Genomic DNA, 25698 nt, shown 5'->3' with positions numbered 1-25698 from the left:
ATCTCCCCAAACACCACAAACTGAGCTATTAACAAGGCCACTTGCCTTCTCCGGCCCCTCAGCCAAGCTGCCCCTGGCCACCTCCTCTCCAACCTGCCATCCTGGCTCACTCTGCTCAACGCACAAGCGTTTTGTGTGACAGGTTTGTGTAAGGGCTTAAGTGAGGAAACTACACACACACGGCCTAAACACGGACCAACACACCACCTGGGGAGCAGGTAAATGCTGGGGGCGGGCGGGGGGGGCTACTAACTGTCAGTATTTCCTAGAGCGTTAGTCGTTTCCAGACGGAAACTTGTTTGACTGACTACTGGTTAAAATCTTCCCAGGCGTGCTCCAGTCCTGTGACAGGCCCCAGCCTCAGTTCTGAGAAGAGCTCGAATCGTTTCAGTGGAGGACGCCCCCCACGTCCCATCTCTGTGCTCATCTCTGCCCCAGCTCACGCCTTCCGTCACTCCATCCCCCAGGACTGCTCACAACAAGGACCCAGACTCTGAGATGTCTACATGTTACAATTCTCACGATTCCCTGTGTTCTCTTTTCTTTCAACTTGGAACAGTCTTACAAGGCTATAATAGAATCGTTTCCCACCTAAATATTTGTATTGTCTGTTGTCACTAGCCACAGCCCTTCTAGTCCAGGGAACGAGTCTGTCCTCTCACCAATGAGTCCCCAGTGCCTGGCACCATGACCGGATGTGGCCACTGCTCACTAAACATGGGCTGATTGCCAGCGTGGTGGGAGGAAGGACGAAAACTTACATTGACAGAAGCTCAGGAAAGGGAAGTGTCTCAGCCCAGGTCACCCAGCCTCTGTGCGAGACAGGGCAGAAGGGGAACTGAAATTGGGCTGATTCCCAGGCCCTGTCCTACCTCCCCCAGCCTTGAGTCCTAGAACCAGTGTTGCCCTCTAGACTTGGGCTTGCTGGGGAGGAAGCAGACAGAGTGGGGTCTGGGGAGACAAGATTCAGTCTGTCTGAAAGATCCTAGGACCCGCTGCTCTCGGGTCACCCTTCAGGGAGAGCACAGAGAGGCCCTGGCAGGGGCTCTTCCCCTTCCTGTGAGGCCATCCCTCTAGGACCTGTGATGAGGAACACGGGGCCTGGGTTGTACCATACCCCATGCATCTGTCAATCTAGCACACGCTGAGGACTTTATAAGCTGTCTGCACGGCTGGGGACCATGGGATGCAGCGCCAGGACCCTGACCCTCACTGCTCTTCTCTGCCTCGGTGAGCTTTCTGGAAAAGAGGAGGGATGGAGCCGCCCCACTCCTGCCCCCCCAGGTCCTGGTCCTTGGGAGACCTCGGGACTGGGGAGGATCAGTAGGGCAGAACTTCTTGGGGGAGGCACGTACTCAGCCCCAGATGTGACCCCAGCACCCAGGGGCCCAGACCAGGCTTGGAGCAGCTACGCGTGGGTGTGGGAGTAACTCATAGGAACTCTCTTCTAGGGCTGTGTTGGGGCCTGTGGGACCAGGCACAGATGGGTGAGTCTTCCCCAGATCTCCTGTCTCCACCAACAACCCCCTGAGCAGCCGGGGGGCACACAGGGTCAGGGCTGATAGTGACTCATGTGGGAGGGGCCTTCGGGTGACAGGTGGGAAGCTGAGAGAAGGGCCCCCTTGCAACTCCCCATCTGATTCCTTTCCAGGGACCCTCCCCAAACCCTCCATCTGGGCTGATCCCAGCCCCATGGTCACCAAGAGGAGCCGTGTGACCATCTGGTGTCAGGCGTCTCTGCAGGCTGACAACTACTATCTGTATAAAGACAGGCTCATTGTGCCCTTGGAGACCTTGGACACCTCACGGGATTCCAGCAACAAGGCCGGCTTCTCCATTACATCCATGAGCTCACACAATGTAGGGAAATACCAGTGTGCATATCAGATCGGGGAGATCTTGTCACAGCCGAGTGACCTCCTGCCTCTGGTGATGACAGGTGAGGGCAGGAGCTGGTCCCCTCCCCTTGGGCCTCTCCTCCAGGTAGAAGGGAATGGACTGTGGCTTCAGGGAGACCCCTTGTTCACAGCCCACAGTACATGGGGCCTGTGGGGTCCGTGGAGTAATGGTCCCTGTAACCAGCTCCCTCCTTCTCCCTCAGGACAGCATGAGGCACCCTCCCTCTCAGCCAACCCAGGCCCTGTGGTGGCCTTGGGAGGGAACGTGTCCCTCTCCTGTAGCTCATCATGGCCACGGGGGTCATACCGTCTGCTGAAGGAGCGGGAGGCTGATGCACCCCAACACCTGGAGTGGATGTTCCGTCGTGAGAGGGGGCAGGGGATCTTCCATGTGGGCCCTGTGAACACCTCCCATGCGGGGACCTACAGATGCTACGTTTCTCCCCAGTCATACCCGGATTCGTGGTCACATCCCAGTGACCCTCTGCACCTTCAGGTCATAGGTGAGGGAGCCACAGCCTCACCCCATCTACCTCCTGGACCCCGATGACTGACCTAAGCTATATGCATAGTGGAACCCTGGGGTTGATGGGGGGTGATTGACACTGCTGTCCTGGGGCCAGAGCCGCAGGTGGGAGAACTTGGAAGGGGCCTATGAGAGCCTCACTGCAGGCCCTGGGCCATGCAGGGAGTGTGTCCCCAGTACCACTGTCCCCTGCTGTCCAGGTGTCTACAAGGAGCCCTCCCTCACGGCCCAGCCGGGCTCCCTGGTGCAGTCTGGAGACAGCCTGACCCTCCAGTGTCACTCAGAGACTGGCTTTGACAGATTCGCTCTGACCAAGGATGAGGAGCTCAGAGCTCCTCAGAGTCTAGAAGGGCAACCCAGCCCCAACTTCCTCTTGGGCTCTGTGAACCGCACCCACGGGGGCCAGTATCGATGCTACTGTGGACACAAGCTCTCCTCCACCTGGTCGGCCCCCAGTGCCCCTCTGGGTGTCCTGATCACAGGTGAGGAGCCCCCTGACCCATGTCCTAACTGTCTGCTCAGGGCCTGGGACCTGTTGCCCCTGGGTGATGGGGTCCAGGGAGAGGGCCAGGAGCACAGGCTGAGGTGGGATGTGGTCTAGAGACAGGGACTGAGAAGGGACAGTGAGGGCATGGAGATAAAGGACACCACTCAGAGAGACGGGAGGTGCTGAGAGGAGTCCTGCACAGAGTCCCTGGGAGAGGATGGTGGCCCCCCAGCCCAGGGTCAAGGGCAGGTGGGGAGGGGTGGCTCTTTACATGTCACGACCTTCCTCTCCCTCAGGAATGTATGAGAAACCGTCCCTCTCAGCCCAGCCGGGGACTTCAGTGTCCTGGGGAGAGAACGTGACCCTGCAGTGTCGCTCTGAGATCTGGTTTTATACCTTCCACCTGTTCAAGGAGGGGTCCCTCGCTCCTCCCCAGGTCCTTCGTCCGCAGTACACAGCAAAACATTATCAGGTCAACTTCATCCTGAGTCCCGTGACCTCAGACCTGGAGGGGACCTACCGGTGCTACGGCTCACACAGCAACCACTCCTACCTGTTGTCACAGCCCAGTGACCCACTGGAGCTCCTGGTCTCAGGTGAGGGGCCCCAATCCCGTCCTCTTTTGTCCTCAGGGGAGTGCCAGGGTGGGATGGGAGTGAGGGGGTCACAGGTGACACTCTCTGGCATGGCTTCTCTCTGGGGTGACCACAGGGCTCCAGGAGCTCTGAGCCTGGGCCAGGTGGCAGGTGGGGTGGTCATGGCAGAGGGAGAGGGGGGAGCCCAGTGCGGGGTGGAGCACCCTGAAGTGAGGAGCACGTAGCCCCTGCCCCTCACCTCCCTGTCTTGGTCCCAGGAGGCTCTGAGGATGCAGCCCTCAACCCACAGAGGGGTAAGCGGGGTCTCTGGTGGGAGGTGGTGGGTGGGAGGAGCTCAGCCCAGTCTTGCCTCAGCCCCTTCCCAAGATTACGGCAGGAGAAATCTCCTTCTCACTGGGACAATTCCTTGGATTGCAAACCTGACTGCAAAGGGCAAGCAGGTGGCTTCATCACTGTGCGCAGGGCAGGTGGGGGCAGCAGGCTCGCACGCAGGGTGTCTGAGCTTGCCTTCACAGGTTGGGGGTCTCGGCCTGAGAGCAGCTTGGGAGTCAACAACAAGGCTCGGAAGTAACACCCCCAGGTTCAGACCCCAGTTCTGTTCCCAGCTGTGGGCTCTTCGACAAGTCATGTCCCTCTCCAGGGCCCAGGCTCACCATCGGCACAACAGGCCTCCCGCCATCTTCCGCAGGCTTGCTGGGAGATTTCAGTCAAAGTCATGGCCCTCCCTCCTGCCCTTGCAGATGCGCACACTCCAGGTCCACACAGGCCCCTGTGGGGGCGTCAGGCCTGTGCAGAGTGGGAGATGGATCTGGGCTTGGGTTTGGTGGACAGGTCTCCACGCCCGTGTTTTGTCGGGAGGGCAAAGGGGCAGCACGAAAAAACCCCAAGTCCCACGAGGGAACCCATGGCCCTGGTTCCAGTCTCAGTCCTGCTGCCTCCACCCTGGGCAACCCGAGACATGTGAATGACCTCTCTGTGCCTCAGTTTTCTGTCTGTGGAGTGGGCGGGAGGGGCAGCATTCGTCTGCTGGGTGAAAGTTGATGGGGTCAGAGCTGAATGCACAGAGCCAAGTAGGTGCCTGGCACACAGTAGGTGCTCAGTTAAATGGCATCACCGGCTCATTCATGGTGTGGCTTGTGCACAAGGTCACCACTTGTACCTGTATGTCCTCATTGGGGCCTCAGTGGCCTTCATCCTTCTGCTCGGCCTCCTCGTCGTCCTCCTGGTCCGACACCGGCGTCAGGTCAAAGGCAGGAAGCCAGGTAAGAAGGGAAGGGGGTGACAAATCCCAGGGGGTAGTGGCTGCCCAGTGGGCCGACCAAGGGTGGGCTCATGGCAGCGGCCAGAGGGAAACAAGAGTGGCATAGAAGGACTCCAGCATCTCCCAGCAAGAAGCTCTAGAAAGAAGGGTACACGTGGGCATGTGTGAATATTGTATCCTTTTGCCTTTTCGAAATTACAAAATGTTTGGAAACACATACAAGCTTTGTTTTTTACTGTTTAGCACTGCTTTCTCTGTATGGGAGGGGGGGACGGGCGGGATCATAAAGATCCTCAGCTTAAGGCCCTGGGAGTGTTCCGGGATGGGGGCCTGAGGCTGATTTTCAACTCCCTGCAGCAGCGGCAGCGTCTGAGGACACAGGCCTGTACAGGAGGTAAGAGCACCCTGAGACCCCGACTCCGGCTAGCCAGCGGCCCCCTCACTGCCGCTAATACCACTGTCTCCTCCCCAGTTCAGGTCCTGAGGCCACCACCCAGGAGGAGACCTTGTGTAAGGGGAAGCACGGGCTGCCCTGGGGGAGGGAGGAGGTGGGCCCAGGACAGGGGTGGGCAGGGGCAGGGGGTGGGGGGAGGGGGGCAAACAGCATCTGACTCCGTGTGGCTCTGTAACTGTCACTGTCTCTGGGCTCCTGCCATGTGACTCTTGGGGGGTCTTGGCTAGAGAGGGGCCGCCTTGTTCTGTCCCCACCAGATGCTGTCGTCAGAGACACACAGCCTGAGGACAGACAGCAGGACAGCCAGGTGAGCTCCCTGTGCTTCCGACCAGGGCACCCCTGCCTCCCTGCTCACGTGGTAAACCCAGAGGACACTCCACCCAGCAGCAGGCCTCTCCCTTCTGGAAGTCTACTGTGCTCTGTGCTGCAGGGGACCCCACTCCCCTGGGCCTCTTCTCATCTCCAGCTGCTGGGACACTCGGGGCGAGTGTGCAGAGTGGCTAGTTAGGGCTGAACAGCCTGTGCCCTGCACAGAGGGGCGCAACTCCACGCCCTGGGCCTCCGAGAGGATGCCTCCGCAGCTCCACACACTATGGTCCTACAGCGACTCAGCCCTCTGCTTCCCGTTCCTTCTTTCCCCAGCAACCCACCGCACATTCACGCGCTTCACCCTGGCCACCGAGCTGAGCCCCCTGCAGCGGTCGCGGGGTCTGCCTTGATGGCCACTTCAATTCCTGCTCCAGCCTTCCCCATCACCTGATCCCAGGCCCAACCCCCAGTGTCCACACCACAGGCATTTCCACCTCACACCCCTCCCCCCCAGATACACTGAAGGAGGCAAGAGTGGGCTCAAGGCCACCCCTCACTGTCTAGCAGGGCCCTTAGCCCCGCAGGGAGTGCCATCCTCTCCTCCCCAGCCTCATGCCTTTCCTCTCCCCCGGCTCCAGGCTGCGATTTCTGAAGACCCTCAAGATGTAACCTACGCCCAGCTGAACCACTTGGCCCTCAGACAGGAGACAAGTGCACCTCTTCCCTCCCAATTAGGGGAGGCACTGGATGAGACCGTGTATGCTGCTCTGGCCATCCACTAGCCCAGCAGACTCATACCCCCCACTCCAGGGATCTGGAAGGCTCCCTGCAGGGACCCTGGAAGGCACAGGAGCGGCCCCCAGCCAGCTTGCAGGTAGGACAAGAACCAGGAACTCAGGAGACCTTGTGGAAGTTGATTGCTTCCAGAATTTCAAGGACACAGCTGATCATACAATTCTGGAAGGATACATAGGAAGCCCCAAGTCTGTTCGTTACCAAGTGGCAACCCTTGTGGTGTAGTGGGAACACAGCACTAAGCTCCAAGAGCTAGGAACCTTCTGGAGGCTTCCTGGCAGCTTGGCAACATCCCATGACCCAGGGCCATCACACTGAAACTGAGCACTTTCAAATGACCTGAGAGTCCAAGGCCTCAAAAGATGGGACTCGTGAGCAGTGAGGTTGCTCAATGGCAAAGGCTTCCCGTTTCCTGAGACCAAGCCCTTTCCTCTGTCCCATGCAGCTTCTCAACAAGGCAGAGAAAAGGGAAGCTGGTCTCCCTCCTGACCTTTGTTCAGAAACTCTAGATGCGGGGGAGGGGAGCAGGGTGCCTCAGCTGTCCCCTCCCAACCACACCAATATAAGCGTTGAAACCAGCCTGTCCTTCCCGTCCAGAGCTCCCCAGCAAATCCCAATTAAATGCGTTTACCCTCACCTGCAACCCAAAGGTCAGCCTTCAGCTCCTGACAACCCTAACCCTGACTTCTTTTTCTGAGGGCAAGATCCAAAGCCCTTAAGAGACGCTGGGCTAGCCTTGCCTCCACTTGCTACTTCCTCTGCCCAGAAAGGAATCACCCAACCTCCATGCAAATAACTGGCTCAAGAACTTCCCCTAACACTGCTGGTGTCCCTGCTGAAACACAGAAGTGGTGTTTTTGCTGCTCACCACTGTACCCTTGCCCCAAGGAGTGAGGACCACCAGCTGGCAGGCTCACCAGGCCCTTCTGAGGGGGTGGCAAGGACTAGCTGGAGGGAACCTGATCAAGGACCTGGCCTGTGCCTCTCCCCACCCTGAGGCTGCTATGTTCAGAAAATGGAGGCAGACAGATACACCAATAAATACCAGTTCCAAAGCATTGGTTCTTTTATTATGTGACTGGGAAACTAGACAATCCATGGGTCCTGGGGGGTAGGGGGTGGGGTGGATGGGAAGGGTAGGTTCAATCCTCTTCTTCGTCATCGCCGGCGCCAGCCCCACCCTGGCCCTTCTTGGCATTCTTCCTCTTCACACGCCCTGGGCGGCCACCCCCATACGGAGAGCGTAAGGAGAAGTCAATGTGCTTCTGGGAATCCAGGCGGACGATGAAGGATGGGATGTTCACCACTTGCTTTCGGACCCTGGAGGGGGGATGGCAGGTGAAGAAGGGATGGGGAACAAGACCCCAGTGGGAGGAAAGCATTACCGTTTGCTGCTTGGACTCTGACTTGGTAGGAGGGTGTTTCTGACCCTGTAGTACCTGTGTGTTCTGGAAAGCTTTAGAGCATCACTCAACTCAACCAGACCATGAAGTAAGAAGGGGGAGCCCTGGTGGCAGCCAGTAACCCAGGGTCAGATTTTCAAGGTGGAACCAAGCCAGGCACGGGGCTTTACTCTCTAAGGTCAAGCCTCCCTGTCCCCGAAGCAGCTACCCGAGACTCCAGTTCTACAACATCTGACAAAGGGCAAACTGAGCACCCAGAGAAAAGACCCAGCTGTCCCCGCAAGCCAGCAGACTCCTATAGTCCTGGCACCTGAGCATCAGACCACGGGCTGTAGTCAACTTGGCAAATTAATGCTGGTTAACAATAACAGGCTCTGGACTGAGTCCACGAGTGGGTACAACAGACAGCTGTATCCATGAAGCCACCCACACCAGCTGACGCCCACCTGGGCACACCAAGCAGTTACCTGTCCAGCTGCCCGAAGAAGCCTTCGCAAGGTGTACGGCTCAGGCCGCAGTGACCCTTGCGCTGGGCTACAAGGTGGGGGATGAGGCTGTCCCCAGCACCCTATGAGCTGTTTGCAGGCGCCAATCTTACCCTCAAGGTGTAGTCACACCTTTTGTCACCTCTGAGGGCTGCATAGGAGGTAAGGACAGCAAACTTAGAGAGAGGAATGGATACAAGATAGACTCAGTCAGCTCCCTAAGGGAGTTACCTGATGTGGCGTTGGCGGATCAGCACACGGGCGTGGTGGATGGACTTGGCCAAGCCCAGCTTGAAGACCTGGGTCTGCAGACGCCTCTCCAAGAAATCCTCAATCTTCAGACCCAGGATATAATCCAGCTTCATCTTGCCCTCGTCCAGCACTCCAATGCGCACCAGTCGCCGAAGCAAGGCATTGCCTGGTAGGAGGGGAAAAAGCATTGATTGTGGTGTCTGGCTCACCTCTGACTTCATGGAGCTTAAGGAGCTCCATGGAGCTATGACGAGTGGGAGCTAAGAGCCCATTCCAATTTAAGAATTAATGTAGCAGCCACTGTGACCATACTCCCATCCTACCAGTGAGGGCAAGTGCCCACACACACCTCTACTCCCATGTGAAACCACCACCTTCCCTGGAAGCGTCAGGAGAGTAATGAGACAATCCCTAGAAGAGCACTTAGCATCTCCCTGCAAAAAACTATGCTGCTATCACTTAACCATTATGCCCACAATGAAGCCTGGTGGTCAAAAGCCAATCTCTAATCAGGAAAGCTCTATTAGTACACTGGACCGGCAGTACCTAGCTTCTAGACCTGAGAAAAGCTGCAGGCCAGGTAATGCTTAACAGGAGACATGGTATCTTCCCATTTCCAAATATCAACAAATATAAAACACCTAGAAAAAGATTTAACCAAAAAGATGAAAAACCTGCACACTAAAAACTATTTAAGATATTGATGAGAAAAAGACTGAAGACACAGAATGAAAAGCTATCCCATGCGGAAAGTTTGGAAAAATACTGTTAAAACACTAGTGCTACGCCAGCAATAAATGAATTCAATATAATCCCTATCAGAATTCCAGAAGTATTTTGTTTCTTTTTTTTTTAAAAAAGATTTTATTTATTTATTTGACAGAGATCACAAGTAGGCAGAGAGGCAGGCAGAGAGAGAGAGGAGGAAGCAGGCTCCCTGCTGAGCAGAGAGCCCGATGTGGGGCTCGATCCCAGGACCCTGGGATCATGACCTGAGCTGAAAGCAGAGGCTTTAACCCACTGAGCCACCCAGGTGCCCCAGTATTTTGTTTCTTAACATTTATTTCAGAGAGAGAGAGAAAGAGCACGTACGCATGAGCTTATGTGCTATGAGCACAAGAGGGGCTTGATCCTGGGATGCTGGGATCATGACCTGAGCTGAAGGCAGAGGCTTAACCAACTGAGCCACCCAGGGGCTCCGCCAAAGATGTTGTCCGTGTAAGCAGAAGAATCAATCCTAAAATTTGTATGGATCACAAAAGACTCCATAGCAATCTTGAAAAAGAGAAAATGCTTGCAAATCATGTATCTGACATAGGTTAACACCAAGAATACACAAGCAACTCTTAATCTATTGCAAAAAACTCCAAACAATGTTATTTAAAAATGGGCAGAGACATACAGATGGCCAGCAGGTACATGATCAGGTGCTCATCGTCGCTGATCAGGGAAATTCGAGTCAAAACCAGTGAGATCACCTCACACATGTGAGACTGGCTGCAACTAAAACCCAACAGACAACGGTGCTGGTGAGGATGTGTAGAAAAGGGAACCCCTGTGCAGATGGTGGAAATGCAAAGTGGCAATCACTATGGAAAACAGTATGGAGGTTCCCCACATTCCCCACAAGTTAACTATGATGATGCAGCAATCCCGCTTCTGGGTATTTACCCAAAAAGGAAAGCGCTAACCCCATCTTCACTGCATTCAACAGCTGAAACAATGTTAAGTGTCCACAGACAGTTGAATGGATAACAGAGGGAGGGGAGTATATACACACAGTGGGCATTATTCAGCCATAAAAAGAATGGAATCTCGCCACCTGCCAACAACGTGGATGATCCAAGTGCATTCTGCCAAGTGGACTAAGTCAGAGTCAAATCCCATGATCTCACTAGTATGTGGAATCTAAATCTTTTCTATTTTTTAAAGATTTTACTTATTTATTTGACAGATAGAGATCACAAGCAGGCAGAGAGGCAGGCAGAGAGGAGGAAGCAGGCTCTCTGCTGAGCAGAGAACCCCACGCTGGGCTCAATCCCAGGACTCTGAGATCATGACCTGAGCCAAAGGCAGAGGCTTTTAACCCAGTGAGCCACCAAGGCGCCCTTTGTATGTGGAATCTAAACAAAACCACCAGCATCACCAAAAAATACCTCAAGATCATAAAGAGAATACATTATGCGGCTGCCAGAAGCTCAGGGGAAAGAAATAGGTGAAGGTCGTCAAATGTACAAACTGCCAGTTATAATACTTACTGTATATTACAAAATCGCTATCTTAAAAAAAAAGGGAAAAAAAAAAGATTTTTCTTATTTGTCAGAGAGAGAAAAAAACACAAGCAGGGGGAGCAGCAGGTGCTGGATCAATGCAGGGCTTGATCCCAGGACCCCGGGATCATGACCCAAGCCAAAGGCAGACGCTTAACTGACTGAACCACCGAAGTGCCCTCTATCTTTTTTTAACGCTTTTTGAAAGCTGTTAAGTAAACTCACTGGGATCATTTCACAGTATATAGAAAAATCCAATTGCTATGCTATACATCTGGAACTATATAATGTAGTCTGTGATTACACACTGGTTAAGAAATAACTATAATATTCAAATATTAATTTAAAAAAAAGCCCGACAGGCAAATAAAAACAAGTTTGGAATTATCTACCAGCTAGGACAGTTTTCTGTTCTTATGCTAGAGAACAGAAACTTCAAGAACTCGAAGTTTAAAATCTCTTCATAGACTTCTACGTAAAACGAAACCACTATGGGGCGTCTGGGTGGCTCAGTGGGTTAAGCCTCTGCCTTCAGCTCAGGTCAGAGCATCGGGCTCTCTGCTCAGGGCTCTCTGCTCAGTGGGGAGCCTGCTCCCCCCCCCCCCCCCCCCCCGCCTACTTGTGATCTCTGTCAAATAAAATAAAACAAAAAACTCCACTATCATTAAAAACAAACGTTTTTCACATTTACTACTGAACCACCCACACACTGTTCAAAAATGGGGAGGCCCGGCCACTCCATCAACACCCAAAAGTTATATATGTATAATAAAAGTAATTTTCAGTGCACACTGAATAAACTTTGTCAATAGGAGTACCTGGGCTCCACCTGGACAAAGCAAGGTCAGTCACAATATTTTACAACTGGATATTAACGGACACAGTCCTCAGAGGCAGAGGCCCTTCTCTGTCATGGCACAAGACAACTGAAGTGGCTTAGTTCCTGAGCTGAAAAACGTAAAGTACCAGTTTCTTTACCGCTGCCATCAGGAGAGAGCCCATACCTGGATGGACCCCAGGCCACGTGTTGGCTACAACTGGTTTAAGAGGTTTTTCAACAGACCAGAATCAGAGAAGCTTCTTGCCCTACTGCAGCTGTCAGTGGGAAAGGCTGGGCCTCAGGCCATACCAGTGACAAATGCCTTCAGACACAGGCAGAGACTGTGGGCCCCTCCTTCTTGTCCCATGGGGATAAATGGCTTCCTTTGCTAGAAAGCCTACAGCCTACGGTGCTGCCTTCCCCCTGTAGCTCCCACTTCTGCCACAGGAAACCACAAATACTCCTGGGTTACCTCTGGATCAACCCTGCCCAGCCGGCCACTCACCTGCCTCTCTAGGGCAGACTTGAGCAGCTCATCTACAGAAAGTCCTTCAGGATGTCCTCAACGACCTGTGGCTGGATCCCCAGACTGTGGGATAAACACCCACCCGAGCATCCCCAGGAAAAGGGATTCCTGAATTTTTCACCACTGTGTGAGCTATTTTTGGTTAAACAAGCTCCACACCTTTCTAAACTTTTAAATATGCAGGGGTGGGGGGGCGCACACGCCTCGGTGGCTCAGTGGGTTAAAGCCTCTGCCTTCCGCTCAGGTCATGATCTACAGGATCCTGGGATACAGCCCCATATCGGGCTCTCTGCTCAGCGGGGAGCCTGCTCCCCCCCATTTGCCAAATAAACAAACAAAATCTAACCGTCTAACATGAGCGACCACCTATGCTCAGTCATGAGGCCTCTGGTGTCACGGCACATTTCCGTCTCAGGCGAACACCAGGAGAGGAACCCGATCAGGATGCTCGCTGACTTGGCGCGGGGTTCCCAGCCCCTCCCCCTTCCCACCACCAACCAAGGCTGCCCAAGCTCCGGCGCAGAGCGGCAACAGGAGGACGGGCGGCCATCCTAGGGGTCACCGCGAAACCAGTGGTGGCGCGTGTGCACTGTGCCCCCACGTGAGCGTCTACAAACAAGGCATCCCTTCCACATCTCGGGTCATCGGAGTCCCTTCCCGGTCACAGATACTGACGCGCGGGGTCCCGTTCCCCAGGCTCCCCGAGCACCGCAGCCCACCCCTACAGCCGGTTCGCGGCCTCCGACCCACCGCAGTGAGGGGCCCGGAGACGCTAACCCCGGGGGCTGTGCAGCGCCCCTTGACATACGAGGGCTTTAGAGCCGGCAGCCGGGGAGCCGGCATGTGTCTGTCACACACACACACACTCACCCTCAAAGAGGCGCCGCGGGTCCTTCTCGTCCAGCGTCAGCAGCTCCCGTGCTGCCTTGCGGATCTTGGCCAAGGTGAACTTGACCCTCCACACCTCACGTTTGTTCCGGAGCCCATATTCGCCTGCCGAAAGATGGCGCTGCTAGCGTGGCCGGGCCCCGGGCCCACGCGGCACGCTGGGGGCCCCACCCCGCCCCCGCCCCGGAAGCGGAAACCCGGTCTGGGCCTCTCACCGATCAGCTTCAGCTCTTGGTCGAGCCGCGACTTCTCGAAGGGCCTCCGAGGGGTCACGTAGGTCTTGCGACAAACCCAGCTCCGGGCCACCGGCATGTTGGCTGCGAGCCTGCGCGGGGGAAAAGCCGAGCGCGTGAGGGGCCACCTCCGGGGCCCACACCGCCCGCACTGCCGCGGGGCAGTCCCGTTCCGCCCTTTCCCAGCTCGTCAGCGTACTCATCTAAGGTCAGGGGGTCCTCACGACCTTGTTACCCACACCCCGAGGAGATCGCAGCACAGCACACACACCCCCGTACCGTAACGTCCGAGCTCTGGGAAAGAGGAGCACGCCCGCCCCGGCCACGCTTTTATAGCAACGATGCGGCCTGGTGACGTCAGCGCGCACGCCGCAGGCCTGCACCAATCAGAAGGGGAAGCATTCGAGACGACAGGTCGGGCCAGAGCGGCGAGCTGAGCTGGAGGACCGTGACCCCGTGGCCACGCGGGTCGCGGCGCACGCAAGCTAGGAAGGGGGAGGGGCGTCTCCCCCACTGTCCTGCTTGGGATCGTGTGAGTCGCAACGTAATGGTCCCTTTCTCTGGGCCGCAACAGCACCCGCTCCGTGGAACACCCCCGCCCCCACGGCACCCCCAGGGCTGGAGCCTGGAACCTTCCAGGATAGGCCCGGTCAGTTCCCGACTCCCGAGGTCCACGGCTCTCAACGTCCCGTAGCGGCACACGGGTCTGGGCAGCCCGCGCAGAGGCCAGGCCTGCCGAATGCCTGGGTGTCCTGCGCCGCGCTGCCGCGTCCCCGCGGTGTTGCAGTCCTGCCCCCCCACCGTCCCCACACCGGGAATCGGGCCTCACCCGGAGCAGCTCGCCTGGCGGCCACCGCCCCCACTTGGGGGAAGTCACCCTCCCGCGCCGCGGGCCTCCTTCATTCACTCCAAACCGCGGCTCGTATTTTGGGATTTCCTTTGGGTTTGCGGAACGGGGGAGATGTTCTGATCTTGCTATTTGTTCGTCTCCAGCTTGGCGCTGTTTATCGCCTGCAGCAACTTGACCTTTCTGGACATCCAGACCACCAAGAAAGCACGTAGTAAAGCAAGACAAGGGACTTTTGGTTTCCCAGGGCATTTAAAAGTTCTATTCATGTTACAGGGTGGTCTATGACGTGCGCAACAGCATGTCTAAAAAACCCACAATGCACACAGCTCAATTTTAAAAATACTTCATTTTGGTAACAAGTGCTGACCATCATCTGAGCCTTCAGGGTGGTAATCTTTCTGCTGCTGGAGAGGCTTGCTGTTAGGGGTTAATTGGACACGTAGGTCCTCAGGGTCAGGGTCCCCAACAAGAAAACACAGAGCCAGGACAGCTGAGAGAAAAACCGCACTAGCATCCTGTTTCACAGCTTAGACAAAACCATGATAGCATTCTGACTAGCAGCCTCTGCAGAAGCGACTTTTGCAAAACATCCCGAAATAAAACAATTAACGTAAAACATTGGTCACCATCACAAGTTGAGGCATTTAGTCTCCAGATCAGCCCTAAAGATCATCAACAAGCAAACAACCCAACAGGTGAATGGGTGCATAATCAAAACCCTGATTGGGATTTCTTAGCAGCCAATCTACAGCAGACCCAACTCAGGATGCTTAAGATAGTTCCTCCAAGGAGCTTATAAGATCCCTAGACTTGAACTCCAAAACAGCGACCTTCTTGGGGTCCCTCCCTCTCTGCGAGCTTCGTACTATGCTCAATAGACTTGACTGCCCATCACTCTTCGTTGGGTCTAACTCTTCATTCTTCGAAGCAGTGTGACCAAGAACTGTGGGCACTAAGGGAACAATCCTATAATGTTGTCTCCACCATGTTGGTGGCTGCTACCTGGACAGGGTCAGGGATGCTGAAGATGGAGTGGCTGGGAATACTCTGAAAATAAGACAACAGTGAAGTTTGCCGCATCAATCGACTCTTCCTGTCCCAACTTCTCGGTGGCCGGTGATGCTGTTTGCCAGCATTTAACCGCAATAGGACTGCTTTCTGTAGCTGCTTTCGAAATTGGGAGTCGAAGCTCTAAAACTCTGCCGCTGCTTTACCAAGTCTGTTTGATAGTCCAAATCCTCAGTTGTCATTTCAACAACGTGCACAGCATCTTCTCCAGGTGTAGCTTCCGACTCAGGGAAACCCTCTCTTTGCTACTCCTTCAGAAGCGGCTCCTCGTCCGTTCGAGTTTGACCGCGAGCTTGCCGTGGTGCAGTCCCTTCTTCAGGCTCCACAGCAACTTCAGGTTCTCTTGCTCTTCCCACCACTCTGATAGTGACTTCGTCCCTGAAGCCTTGAGCCCTTCAGAGTCACCCATGAGGGTTGGAATCCACTTCTTCCAAACGCCTGTTAAGGTGGGAGCTCTTCCCATGAATTACCAATGTTCTTTTATTTTTTTAAGTAGCCTCCATAGGTGTAGAACTTGAACTCACCACCCTGAGATCAAGACCTGAGCTGAGATCAAGAGTCGGATGCTTAACCGGCTGAGCCACCCAGGCACCCCAAATCCCAAGTGCCCTTAATGGCGTCTAGAATGCTAAATCTTCTCCAGAAGGTTTTCAGTCGACTTTGCCCAGGTGCATCAGAGCCATCACTAAGGCAGCTACAGCCTTGCAAATCGTGTTTGCTCATGCTAAGACCTGAATGTTGAAAGGACGCCTTGATCCATGGGCTGCAGGACGGGTGTTGTGTTCGCAGGTGTGAACACAACATTAATCTCGTTGAACATACCCATCGGAGCCCATGGGTCACCAGGTGCATTGTCACCAGGGACAAGGATGGTTGTTTTCCCTCTGACCAGTAGGTCTCAAGACTGGGCTTAAAATATTCAGTAACCATGTTGTAAAGAGATGTGCCGCCATCCAGGCTTTGCTGCTGCGCCGACGGAGCCCAGGCAGAGGAGATCGAGCATCATTCCCGAGGGCTCTAGGAGTCTCAGAGTGTCCCTGAGCACGGGCTCCAGCTTAAAGCCCCAACTGCCTTAGCCCCTGGCAGGACTTAGCCTGTCCTCTGCGGCTTTGAGGCCGGCACTGACTTCTCTCTAGTAATGGGAGTCCTACATGGCATCCTCTGCCAGCAGGAGGCTGTCCCGTCCACACTGGAGATCCGTGGTTAGTGCAGTCGCTGAGGCGGATCACATCAGCTGGCTCCGGGTAACTCGCGTCGGCTCCTCTGTCAGCACCAGCTGCTTCGCCTTACACTGTCCTGGGGACGGCTTCTTTCCTCCCACCTGCTGAACCACCTCTGCGGGCTTCAAACGGGTCTGCAGGCTCCACGCCTCCCTGGGCCTTCACAGAATTGAAGGGAGTCAGGGCCTTGCTCGGGATGAGCTCTTGCAATAGTGTTCAGAACCTTATCCTTTGTGCTTACAGCTGGGCCGTTTGGCACAACAGACCTGGCTTGGGCCTGAGATTGGCCTTCGACCCGCCTTCCTCCCTAAGCTTAGTCAGTTCTCGCGCTGGATTTAGAGGGAGAGACGTTCATCTCTTCCTTTCACCGGACCCTGGCAGGCCACGGTGGGAGTATTAACCAGCCTCATCTCAGTACTGCCGGGTCTCAGGGAGCAGGGAGGCCCCGGGGAGAGGGCGCGAGACGGGGAACGGTAGGTTGATGGGGCGTCGAGAACCCACATTCATTGTCTTATGTGGGTGTGGTTTGTGGTGCCCCCAAAACAATGATGATAGTGACATCCAAGCTCACAGATCACCATCACACACACATACACAATAATGATAATAAAGCTTGAAATATTGGGATAATTACCCAGATCTGACCTAGTGAGACGAAGTGAGCAAAAGCTGTTGGGAAAATGGCACCAGTATATTTTTGGATGTGTCTGAAGCATGTGTGTATGTGTAATGGCTCCTTGAAGCATTTCCATTGCATTGGCCTTGGAGTCCTTGTCTGAAACAGTGTTGGTGGAGAGCTAGCATCTATGCACCTGCTCTTTTTCACTCCAAGGAGATTTTCCTGGCTCTTGTTATGATGAGTGACCTTTTAAAAAATTTTAAAATTTCTTTTCTTTTTTCTTTTTTTTTATTATTTTATTTATTTTTATTTCTTTTCAGCGTAACAGTATTCATTGTTTTTGCACCACACCCAGTGCTCCATGCAATCCATGCCCTCCCTAATACCCACCACCTGGTTCCCCCAACCTCCCACTCCACGCCCCTACAGAACCCTCAGATTGTTTTTCAGAGTCCATAGTCTCTCATGATTCATCTCCCCTTCCAATTTCCCTCAACTCCCTTCTCCTCTCCATCTCCCCTTGTCCTCCATGTTATTTGGATGAGTGACTTTTTTTTTTAATGGAGACCTGGCGGGTTTGGATGTGATGTTTTGAGGGTCTGGATCTTTTATATCTTCGGTCTCAGAGGCCTCTCCTGGCACATTGCTGGGGTGCTGACTCATTACTGCCACGTGGAAGGCACAGAGTCCAGGGGCCCCACGTGCCCTCCTGTGACCTCAGCTGTGTCCTTCCTGGGGTCTTCATAGTCTGAGCCTGGCGGCCGATTTTGCTCCACTTTTCAGAGTACTCATGGGTCTTGTTTATAGTCTGTGGGAGTTTCACCTGTGAACAATGGGGTTCTGCAGGGAAACGGGTGTCCACTTCCTCTTGGCCCCAAACAGGACCTCCGAGATGTAATTGATTTTTGTATATCGATTGATGTTTCAAGTGACGTGGCATAAATCCTTTTCAGATTAGAGTAATAGGTCTTTACCTTATTTTGGATAGTTCATGCATACAATTTTGTGATCCATGAATAATCATACTATTTATTTATTCATTCATTCATTCAGTTTCCAGAAGGAAAGAAAACATTATTATTATAGAAACCTAAGAGAACCCAAGTCAGGATGCTTAAGATAGTTCCTCCAAGGAGCTTAAGGAAGAGGAATAGAAGAGGAAATGATTCCACACATCGATGAAGGTAATAGTAGGCAACAAATGAGAATTAGGCAAAGTAACGTCGAATTGGGCACTTACAGCACCCAGTCTCATCAGCAGGGGGTGTCCAGGTGGAAACAGCCAGGCTGGAGTCCCTAGTCTATCCATTCAGTACTTAGCACGTTTTCCCCCCTTTACTTAATTGGTTGGTTCTTCTCGTCAGATTCTCATGTCAATTTTTGTTTTTTCAGGCCTGATAAAACGGGCTGGGGAAGTACTCCATCTTTCTCTATTCTCAGGGGAAGCCTGTGTGAGTTCGGTATGTGTATGTGCACGTGTGTGTTCGTGTGTGCTACATGTTCATGCGTGTAGACATGTCCACAAGTGTGCGTGTGTTCACATATTCACAAGTGTAGGTGTGTCCATGTGCTCGTGTGTGTATATTTCACAAGTGCTTCAGTATTTGGGGGCATTCACCAGTGAAACTTTCCAGACTCAGTTCACCACTTTAGTGGGAAAAACTTTAACTGCATACTCACTGCGTTTTACACACAGTGATTCCGATTTTCTATTCATCCTGGTGTCCGTTAGTTTGGTAACCTGTATTTCTGAGGATTTTGTCTGTTTCATCTACCTTCTCTAATATTTTGGCATAAAATTGTTCATAATATAATAACAATTAATAAGAGTGAACATAATAAACTCTGTTATCGATTTAAAGTGTGTAGGATGTGATACTGTCCTGACTGGTGATGTGTTGTGTGCCTTCTCTCTCTCTGTTCCTTGGCCATTGTGACTAGGATTTCAACATATGATGAATATATACAAAAATGAACATTTTGGGCTTCATTGATTCTTCTCTATTTTTTTGTTTGACCTCATTAGTAGCTTCTCTTATCACTTTAATTTCCCTTCTTCTACCTTCATTTGGAATAATTTGCTATTCTTTTTCTAAATTCTTGGTACAATAGCTTAGATCATTGACTTGGTTCTTAATTTTCCCATTTCACTGGTTTGATGTATAACATTTACATTATCCTTCAGTGTAAACATTTTCTTGTTTCCTTTTTGATTTTCTCATTTCTTTCATGGGTAACTGGGAAGTCGGTTTGATTTCCAAAGTGTAGGGTTATTACAATCTTTGATGGCAGAATTGGTGACTCCCAGGGGGTCCCAGGAGTTCTTACTGGTCCATGTGAGGAGTCCAGGCTGGCTAGGGTCATTAGGTGGCACCCACTGTGGGCAGCTCCTGTGCCTTCCAGGGTCCCTGTGGTCCCCCTCTCTGGAGTATGAGGTCTGGGTCCCTCCGGGGCTAGTGGATGGTCAGAGCAGCATACACACTGGGCTCTGCTGGGGGGGTCCCCTGATTGGGAAGGAGCGGATGCCCATGTCTCCTATCTGAGAGCCAAGGGGTCCAGCTGGGCGTAGGTCACATCCTGGGGGGCGTCAGATGCAACAACCTGCAGTGGGGAAGAGAGGGAAGGCTTGTGATTGAGGAGGGGGATGCCTGGGAACTCAGAGAAGAAGGGACCCACCTGACAGTCCATCTGTCTGTTTTCCTCTGCTTGTCTGTCCTCTGAGTCCAACAGTCCCTCCGACATGGGGGAAGGAGAAGTGGCCAGTCCATACCCGAGTCTTGATCTTGACCGGCTCACCTGGACGTACGTTGTTCCCTGGGGGTCTTCATCTTGTGTCTTCTGCTGCAGACAGAGAGTGAAGCGGAGGTTTGTCTTTTTGATTCCCCTTGACCACCTCAGACAATTTTCCCCATGGTTGCCAGAGCGATGCTTCAAACTTTCCTGCCCATTAGGTCACTTTCCTGGTGAACTCCCCAGGGGCTTCCTGAGCCTTGGGGCATGTGATTCTTACTCTGGCTCTGATTCTATTCCGGACAGTGTTTCTTGCTCATTTGGTTGCAGCTGCATGGGCCATGCTCCTGATAAAGCATGTTGCTGCCTCAGGACCTTTGCACCTGCTATCCTGTGCCCTGGTTTTATCTTCCTTGGCCACACGTTGCCCTCGAGGATGCTGCCCACTTCCATGCATATTGTCCTCCACCCACAAAGTGAACTCATGGAGGGTGGTCAGATTGGCTCACAGCTATGCTGGCAGCACTAGGTGGGACCTGGCAAATGCTGCGCTCCCTGTATCATTTGCTGGGTGAATGAATGAAGGGACTTAGTGACCAGTGGGAGAATCACTTCTTCATGCACTCTCTTGAGACGTGAGTATGGACCCCAATAACCAGAAGTCAGACAGTGGTTGGGGAGCCAGACAAGGGGAGCACAAAGGAGGCCCCACAAGCTCTCAGCGGGCTGATCCTGGGTACCCAAGAGCGTGAGGGCCTCTGAGGGACACTACTGAGACTGGGTGGTGTGAGGACATGGAAGTGTCCACTGGATTCAGTTTGGCACCATGAAGACCCTGGGGTCTGCTTGAGAGTGGGGGTCTCACCCGATGGTCCAGCTCCACCCCCTCCTCAGGCTGAATGTCTTGCATGGCAACATCTGCTGGGACAGAAAAGGGTGTGTCTCTTGGCAAGGTCCCCTGAGCCCTCCTCTCAGGGCTGCAGACCCCACCCTGCTCCCAGATAGGGCGTCTGCCGTCCCGGAAATTCAGCAGTGGCCTGAGGGGCATGTGGGAATTCAGTCCTCTCCCCGGACCCGGGCCCTCCCAGCCCACCCCCAGCGCGGCCCCCTTCATCTCACAGAGGCTCTCCTCCTGGGCGGCAGGGGCTGGGCTGGAGCTGGGGAGGAGACAGGGTGTTAGGGGGGCATAGCAGAGGCAGGTGGGTGGGAGTCTGGGGGACTGCGGGCAGGAGTTACCTGTCGTGCAGGCCTCTGTCCTTGGGCTCTGGGTCTGCAGCCCCTGCAGGATGTTGGGAATCAGTGTCCCTCTGGTCTGGGAGGGTATGACCCCCACCCCCAACCATGTGATTCTAGGGAAAGGCGCCCTTCACACATACTGTCTGTGTGTTTCTCCATCTCCCCAGTTTGAATGGAGGGAAGTATCTTCAACTGGCTCGTGGGGGCCGACCTGGGGGTTTCTTTCTAGATTCTCTGAGTTGAGATTCTGCACAGGTGTCCTTCTATGCTGGCCTTTCCCACCACTCTGGTTTCCCTCTGGCCGCTGCTCTGAGCCCACCCTCTCGGCCCACGGGGCAGCCACCACCCCTGCAGCCCTTCACCCCCTCCTCTTCTCACCTGGCTTTCTGCATCTGACCCGATGCCGGTGTCGGACCAGGAGGAAGACGAGGAGGCCAAGCAGCAGGACGAAGGCCACCGAGGCCCCAGTGAGGGCGTACAGGTACCAGTGGGGACCTTGTGTACGAGCCACACCATGAATGAGCCAGTGATGCCATCTACCTGAGCACCTACTGTGTGCCAGGCACCTGCTGGGCTCTGTGCACTCAGCTCTGACCCCGTCAATGATCACCCAGCAGACGACTGCTGCTCCTCCCGCCCACTCCACAGACAGAAAGCTGAGGCACAGAGAGGTCATTCACATGTCTCAGGTCACCCAGCCTGGAGGCAGCAGAGCTGAGACTAGAACCAGGGCTGTGGGTTCCCTGAGTTCTCCTCATGCTGTCCCCTGTGCAGACACCAGCTCGGGGCTCTGGGCTCCTCATCTGGGGCCCGGCCTGTCCCAGCATCTTCTTCTGGAGCTGAGGGTCCTTCCAGATTCCCCTTATTACCTGAATGCCCCCAGCCATTGTCCTCCCTCCCCTCCGCTTACAATGTCACTGTCATTGCTGCAAAGGGACAGAATTCCCCATAGGACATGACCTGGGGGGCTTCCCCATAAGCCCTTCTCTCCCAGGATCAGAGTCATGGTCTATGGGAAATCTCTGTTCACGACTCTCTCCTTTACAGTTGGGGAGACTGCCAGTGCCTCCGGAGGACCCTGAACTGAGGGACAGCTCAGAACTCGTTCCCTATGGACCCACCAACCAAGGCAGACAGAGATCCTCACTCACCCTCAGAGCCTCTGGGGTCAGTAAGGGTGAGGCGCCGGGCCTCCCGTGTTCTGCACTGCACCTGGGGGCACCTCACCCTCCCTCTGCCATGACCACCAGCCCCCTTCCACCAGCCTCAGAGCTCCTGGAGCCCCATCGTCCCCCTGGCATCTCTGAGAGCCTAGAAGAAAAGTCCCTGGAGAGCAGCTCTTGTGACTCACCATCTGCCGAGCCTGGCCCTGTGGTCCAGGGGCCTGTGGTCGGAGGGCCGGGGTCCGTAGAGGGTCCTGAGGAAAAGACAGGAGTGTGGAGGGGCTGGAGCTTCCCCTGAGACCCTGTCTCTGCTCTCACTCTTCCTCCTCATGTGCCCTGTGACCCCCAAAGCTCCTCCTCTCCCAGGAGAATCCTGGGGCTGGGGCGGGGGACGGGCAAGCTTGGGAGGACCCTGTTTCCCTCCTGCACTGTGAGGGGTGGACCCTCTGCGGACACTCCCTTGGAACCCCTCACTTCCATCCTAGACCAGATCCCTCTTGGTCCCAGGGCCCTGAAGAAAATGTTGGGACACAGAGGGGACAAGGTCAGGGACCCTCACCTGAGACCAGGAGCTCCAGAGGATCACTGGGCTGTGACAACAGGTAGGGGGAGGTGCTGGCGGAGCCATAGCACCTGTAGGACCCCCCATGGGCTGAGGTCACAGGACTCATGCGGAATTCAGCCTGGTGCTGCCCAGCTCGGTACTGTGACCTAAGACGCAGCGGGGGATCGGCTGCCCCCTCCTTGGACAGAAGGAAAGTGTGCACAGAGCTCCATGATTGACACAGCAGGGTCACATTCTCTCCTGGGGCCACCATGGGTCCAGGTTGCACTGAAAGGGAGGGTGTGTAGGAGAGCTGTCCTAGGGAGAGGAAGGGCGGGTGAGGGACTGTCCAGCCCTTGATCTGAACTGCGTCTGTCTGTGTCCTCTGAGTCTGTCCCTTCCTATCCCCTGTCTCTCTCTGTCTCTCTCCCTCCCTGGTGACCCCACACCCCTGGTCCCGGCCACCACCACCTGGGGCTCGCCTGGCAGGACCTGTGCAGAGTCTGGAGTCCTGACAGACGCTGTGAGACCTCACCTGCCAACAGGATGTCCACGGGGTCACTAGGGGCCGACCATTCAGAGGAGAGGTTGTGTCCACCGTAGCACTTGTACCGGCCCCCATGGGAGGGTCTCACCCGGCCCAGGTAGAAGGTTGCCCCCGAGAGCCCAGGCTGGATCTGCCGGCTAAGCCGCCGTGGAAGGTCAGGTGCCCCCTCCTTGGACAGAGCGAATTTGTCGTAGCCGACATCAGAGCGACACTGGAGGGTCAGCCTCTGTCCAGAGGTCACGACAGTGTCCTGCTGGGTCAGGAGGGAGGGCTTCCCCGACACACCTGGGACAGACCAGCCGTGGATGGCAGGGGCTGCTTCTCCCCAAACCTCCCTTCTCCCGTCCTGATCCCCAGGTCTCACCGTCCATCACGGTCAGTGACGCTGACCTGCGAGTCCCCGTGGTCCCCTCACCCACCCTCTCATTGGGGCTCCCCTGGGAGCAGAGTCCGCGTTAACCTGTCTGGTGCCTCAAAACACAGATGAGGCAACAGTCAGACTTTCTCACCTGAGACCAGCAGCTCCAGGGGGTCACTGGGGACCGACCACACCTGGGGGGTGTTGCTGTAATAGCTGTAGCATCGGAACGTCCAGCTGAGGCTGGGGGTCACAGGGCCCACAGGGAACAGGGCCTGGGACCCCCCATGGGGGGCTGGCTGGGAGCCCAGGGTCCAGGAGGGCTGGCGCTCTCCTTCCTTCATCAGGATGAACCTGTGGAATCCCATCCGTGAGGCACACTGGATGGTCACATTCCCTCCTGAGGTCACGACAGGGCTGGGCAGAGCTGAGAGGCTGGGTTTGCCCTGGGATCCTAGGAGAGGAGGGGGGGTGTGAAATGAGGCTCAGACCCCCCACATTATCCCCAGGCTGGGCTGTGAGAGGGAGACCCCTGAGAGCCCCCCTTCCTGAGGGCAGAGCCTGGGGCTGGGACCCTGAGTGGGCTCGCACCTGTCACCACCACCAGCTCCAGGGGGTCACTGGGCTCTGACCAGCCAGTGGGACTGAGATAGTCACAGCGGTATCTTCCTGCATATATGTCTGCCATGTGTGTGATGGGGAATTTGACCTTGTCTTTGGATTCCAGTGGCTTCTGTCTGTCCCAGGTCTCTAACTCTCCCTCTTTATGTAGGCGGTACTCCTGGACTTCCAGGCCCCCCTGACACCAGATGGTCACAGATGTCCCCCAAGGCATCACAGAGCCTGGCTCAGCCCAGACAGTGGGTCTGGGGAGGGTCCCTGGAAGGAAACAGAGGCTGGGACAGAGACCTTCCCCACCCCCAGATCCCAGCTCAGCCCCAAGCCCCCAGACATTGCCCTCGGTCAGCCCAGAACATCTGTTCTCCATCCCCTGCTGCCTGGTGGGTGACCCCTCTCCCCAGTGAGGACATGGGACTGGGATCCCTGGGATCAGCCTCACCTGTCTGGGCTTGGGTCTTGGAGCCCAGACTCAGCCCTGGAAGAGAGTTCCTGTGAGAGGTTTGCCCCGAATCCTAGCAGATCCCCTCCTCCCGTGAGCTTCCTGAGCCTGGGATCTCTGACAGACCAGGGCCTGTGTGTGGGGTGGGTTCCTCCCAGACTAGAGTGTCCCCTCTCCTCCCCAGATCTCACCGAGACAGAGCAGGGTTGTGAGGGTGAGGGTCATGGCGTCTCCTCTCTCTGGTTCCGGCTGTGCAGATGGAGGGTTGACTGTGACTGCAGGACAGACAGACACACCGGGTGTGGCCACGGGGAGGCCAGTCTTGCTTGTCACAGGGTTGTCACGTCATCAGTCCCAGAGGAAGAGGAACGCCCCTCCTCAGGCCCAGTCTGTTTTTGGTGTCCATGATGGTGCAGCGGGTGGACCTCGAGGCTTCCTGAGATGCCCCATCTGGGTGAGGATACCAGGGCAGTTCCTTCCCTCCCAGAGCCTCCTCTATGGGTCTCCTTCATCCCCAGCACACCCCTGGGTCCTCACCATGGATGGGTCCCCAGACCCAGAGCTGCTGCAGGGGACATGGGTTCCTGCTGTGCTGGGGAGCTCATGTCAGCACAGATACTCATGTGACATCTCTGAATGGCTCAGGTCAAGGTCATGGTGACAATGAGCCCAGAGGAGAGATACGGGCACATGGGGAATGGAACACTACCCCGCTCATGGCCCCGGAGTGTGGGCTCTCTTTATGACACTGCTTCTAAGGACTTCTCTGTTTTGCTCTGTTTTGCTCCACCTCTGGCCTTGCTGGGAACATCCCAGACCATCCGTCCTGGCTCCTTGGTGCCCCTTGTTCCTGGGGCTGAGCTGACCTCCTCACCCTGCGGTTTGTGTGCAAGCATCAGGGGACGTGTATTTGGGCTAGAGCTCTGATTTTGCAGGAAAGCGGATCTTCACCGAACTATTCTTGGACTGTCCACTGCCAGCCTGACCTTGGGCGGCGTGTCCTTGCTCTGCTCCTCAGTTCCCATCTGCTGATGTCGTCCTGAACTGCATCCCCCAGAGTGAGTGTGGGGATTGGGTGTCGGGGTCATGGGAGGGATGGG

General features: G+C 55.0%; 3 protein-coding genes and 1 long non-coding RNA gene across 8 annotated transcripts; 2 read left to right on the top strand and 2 right to left on the bottom strand.

Annotated features, from left to right (window-relative positions):
• The first annotated feature begins 818 nt into the window (after positions 1–818).
• Positions 819–7384, top strand: LOC131818867 (leukocyte immunoglobulin-like receptor subfamily B member 3). Of its 3 annotated transcripts, XM_059153624.1 has the most exons (12): positions 822–1230; positions 1452–1487; positions 1652–1939; positions 2102–2401; positions 2625–2906; positions 3208–3507; positions 3765–3800; positions 4653–4769; positions 5126–5162; positions 5241–5278; positions 5480–5529; positions 6170–7384. In XM_059153624.1, the coding sequence occupies exons 1-12, from the start codon at positions 1182–1184 to the stop codon at positions 6311–6313; spliced, it is 1677 nt and encodes a 558-aa protein (XP_059009607.1). In that variant the 5' UTR covers positions 822–1181; the 3' UTR covers positions 6314–7384. The 3 variants fall into 3 exon arrangements, with proteins under 3 accessions (XP_059009609.1, XP_059009608.1, XP_059009607.1); XM_059153626.1 differs by lacking the exon at positions 3765–3800 and having other exon boundaries at positions 819–1230; XM_059153625.1 differs by lacking the exon at positions 1452–1487 and having other exon boundaries at positions 821–1230.
• On the bottom strand, positions 7369–13557 carry RPS9 (ribosomal protein S9). Of its 2 annotated transcripts, none has more exons than XM_059153685.1 (5): positions 13483–13557; positions 13186–13295; positions 12953–13075; positions 8446–8632; positions 7369–7646 (listed from the first exon to the last, which is right to left on the bottom strand). In XM_059153685.1, exons 2-5 carry the CDS (start codon positions 13280–13282, stop codon positions 7469–7471), a joined length of 585 nt encoding a protein of 194 aa, XP_059009668.1. In that variant the 5' UTR covers positions 13283–13295; positions 13483–13557; the 3' UTR covers positions 7369–7468. The 2 variants fall into 2 exon arrangements, with proteins under 2 accessions (XP_059009668.1, XP_059009669.1); XM_059153686.1 differs by having other exon boundaries at positions 13403–13493.
• LOC131818912 (uncharacterized) lies at positions 13294–18821 on the top strand. Its single transcript, XR_009348967.1, has 2 exons — positions 13294–13735; positions 14197–18821. It is a non-coding gene; the product is annotated as an uncharacterized LOC131818912 (long non-coding RNA).
• LOC131818863 (leukocyte immunoglobulin-like receptor subfamily B member 3) lies at positions 17970–24884 on the bottom strand. Of its 2 annotated transcripts, XM_059153616.1 has the most exons (12): positions 24790–24884; positions 24130–24417; positions 23690–23992; positions 23169–23465; positions 22649–22951; positions 22278–22343; positions 21305–21421; positions 20927–20969; positions 20810–20847; positions 20556–20608; positions 19637–19801; positions 17970–19561 (listed from the first exon to the last, which is right to left on the bottom strand). In XM_059153616.1, the coding sequence occupies exons 1-12, from the start codon at positions 24821–24823 to the stop codon at positions 19496–19498; spliced, it is 1773 nt and encodes a 590-aa protein (XP_059009599.1). In that variant the 5' UTR covers positions 24824–24884; the 3' UTR covers positions 17970–19495. The 2 variants fall into 2 exon arrangements, with proteins under 2 accessions (XP_059009599.1, XP_059009598.1); XM_059153615.1 differs by having other exon boundaries at positions 17970–19801.
• Positions 24885–25698: the final 814 nt, after the last annotated feature.

Source organism: Mustela lutreola, chromosome 16, assembly GCF_030435805.1.
Source record: "Mustela lutreola isolate mMusLut2 chromosome 16, mMusLut2.pri, whole genome shotgun sequence".
Taxonomy (NCBI): Eukaryota; Metazoa; Chordata; class Mammalia; order Carnivora; family Mustelidae; genus Mustela; species Mustela lutreola.
Note: the sequence above shows the minus strand (reverse complement) of the source record. Positions and strands in the feature narration are given on the sequence as shown.

What these genes read in the sequence shown, in the direction of transcription:
- LOC131818867 (XM_059153624.1), top strand. Translation starts at nt 1,182, where the DNA reads ATGGGATGCAGCGCCAGGACCCTGACCCTCACTGCTCTTCTCTGCCTC. An exon ending in CACTGCTCTTCTCTGCCTCG is followed by an intron (nt 1,231 to 1,451) that starts GTGAGCTTTCTG and finishes ACTCTCTTCTAG; the next exon opens with GGCTGTGTTGGGGCCTGTGG. An exon ending in TCTGCACCTTCAGGTCATAG is followed by an intron (nt 2,402 to 2,624) that starts GTGAGGGAGCCA and finishes CCTGCTGTCCAG; the next exon opens with GTGTCTACAAGGAGCCCTCC.
- RPS9 (XM_059153685.1), bottom strand. Translation starts at nt 13,282, where the DNA reads ATGCCGGTGGCCCGGAGCTGGGTTTGTCGCAAGACCTACGTGACCCCT. An exon ending in CCAAGAGCTGAAGCTGATCG is followed by an intron (nt 13,076 to 13,185) that starts GTGAGAGGCCCA and finishes ATCTTTCGGCAG; the next exon opens with GCGAATATGGGCTCCGGAAC. An exon ending in ATCCGCCAACGCCACATCAG is followed by an intron (nt 7,647 to 8,445) that starts GTAACTCCCTTA and finishes TCCCCCCTCCAG; the next exon opens with GGTCCGAAAGCAAGTGGTGA.
- LOC131818863 (XM_059153615.1), bottom strand. Translation starts at nt 24,823, where the DNA reads ATGACCCTCACCCTCACAACCCTGCTCTGTCTCG. An exon ending in CGTGGACATCCTGTTGGCAG is followed by an intron (nt 22,952 to 23,168) that starts GTGAGGTCTCAC and finishes TCCTCTCCCTAG; the next exon opens with GACAGCTCTCCTACACACCC. An exon ending in GGTCAGATGCAGAAAGCCAG is followed by an intron (nt 20,970 to 21,304) that starts GTGAGAAGAGGA and finishes AACATCCTGCAG; the next exon opens with GGGCTGCAGACCCAGAGCCC.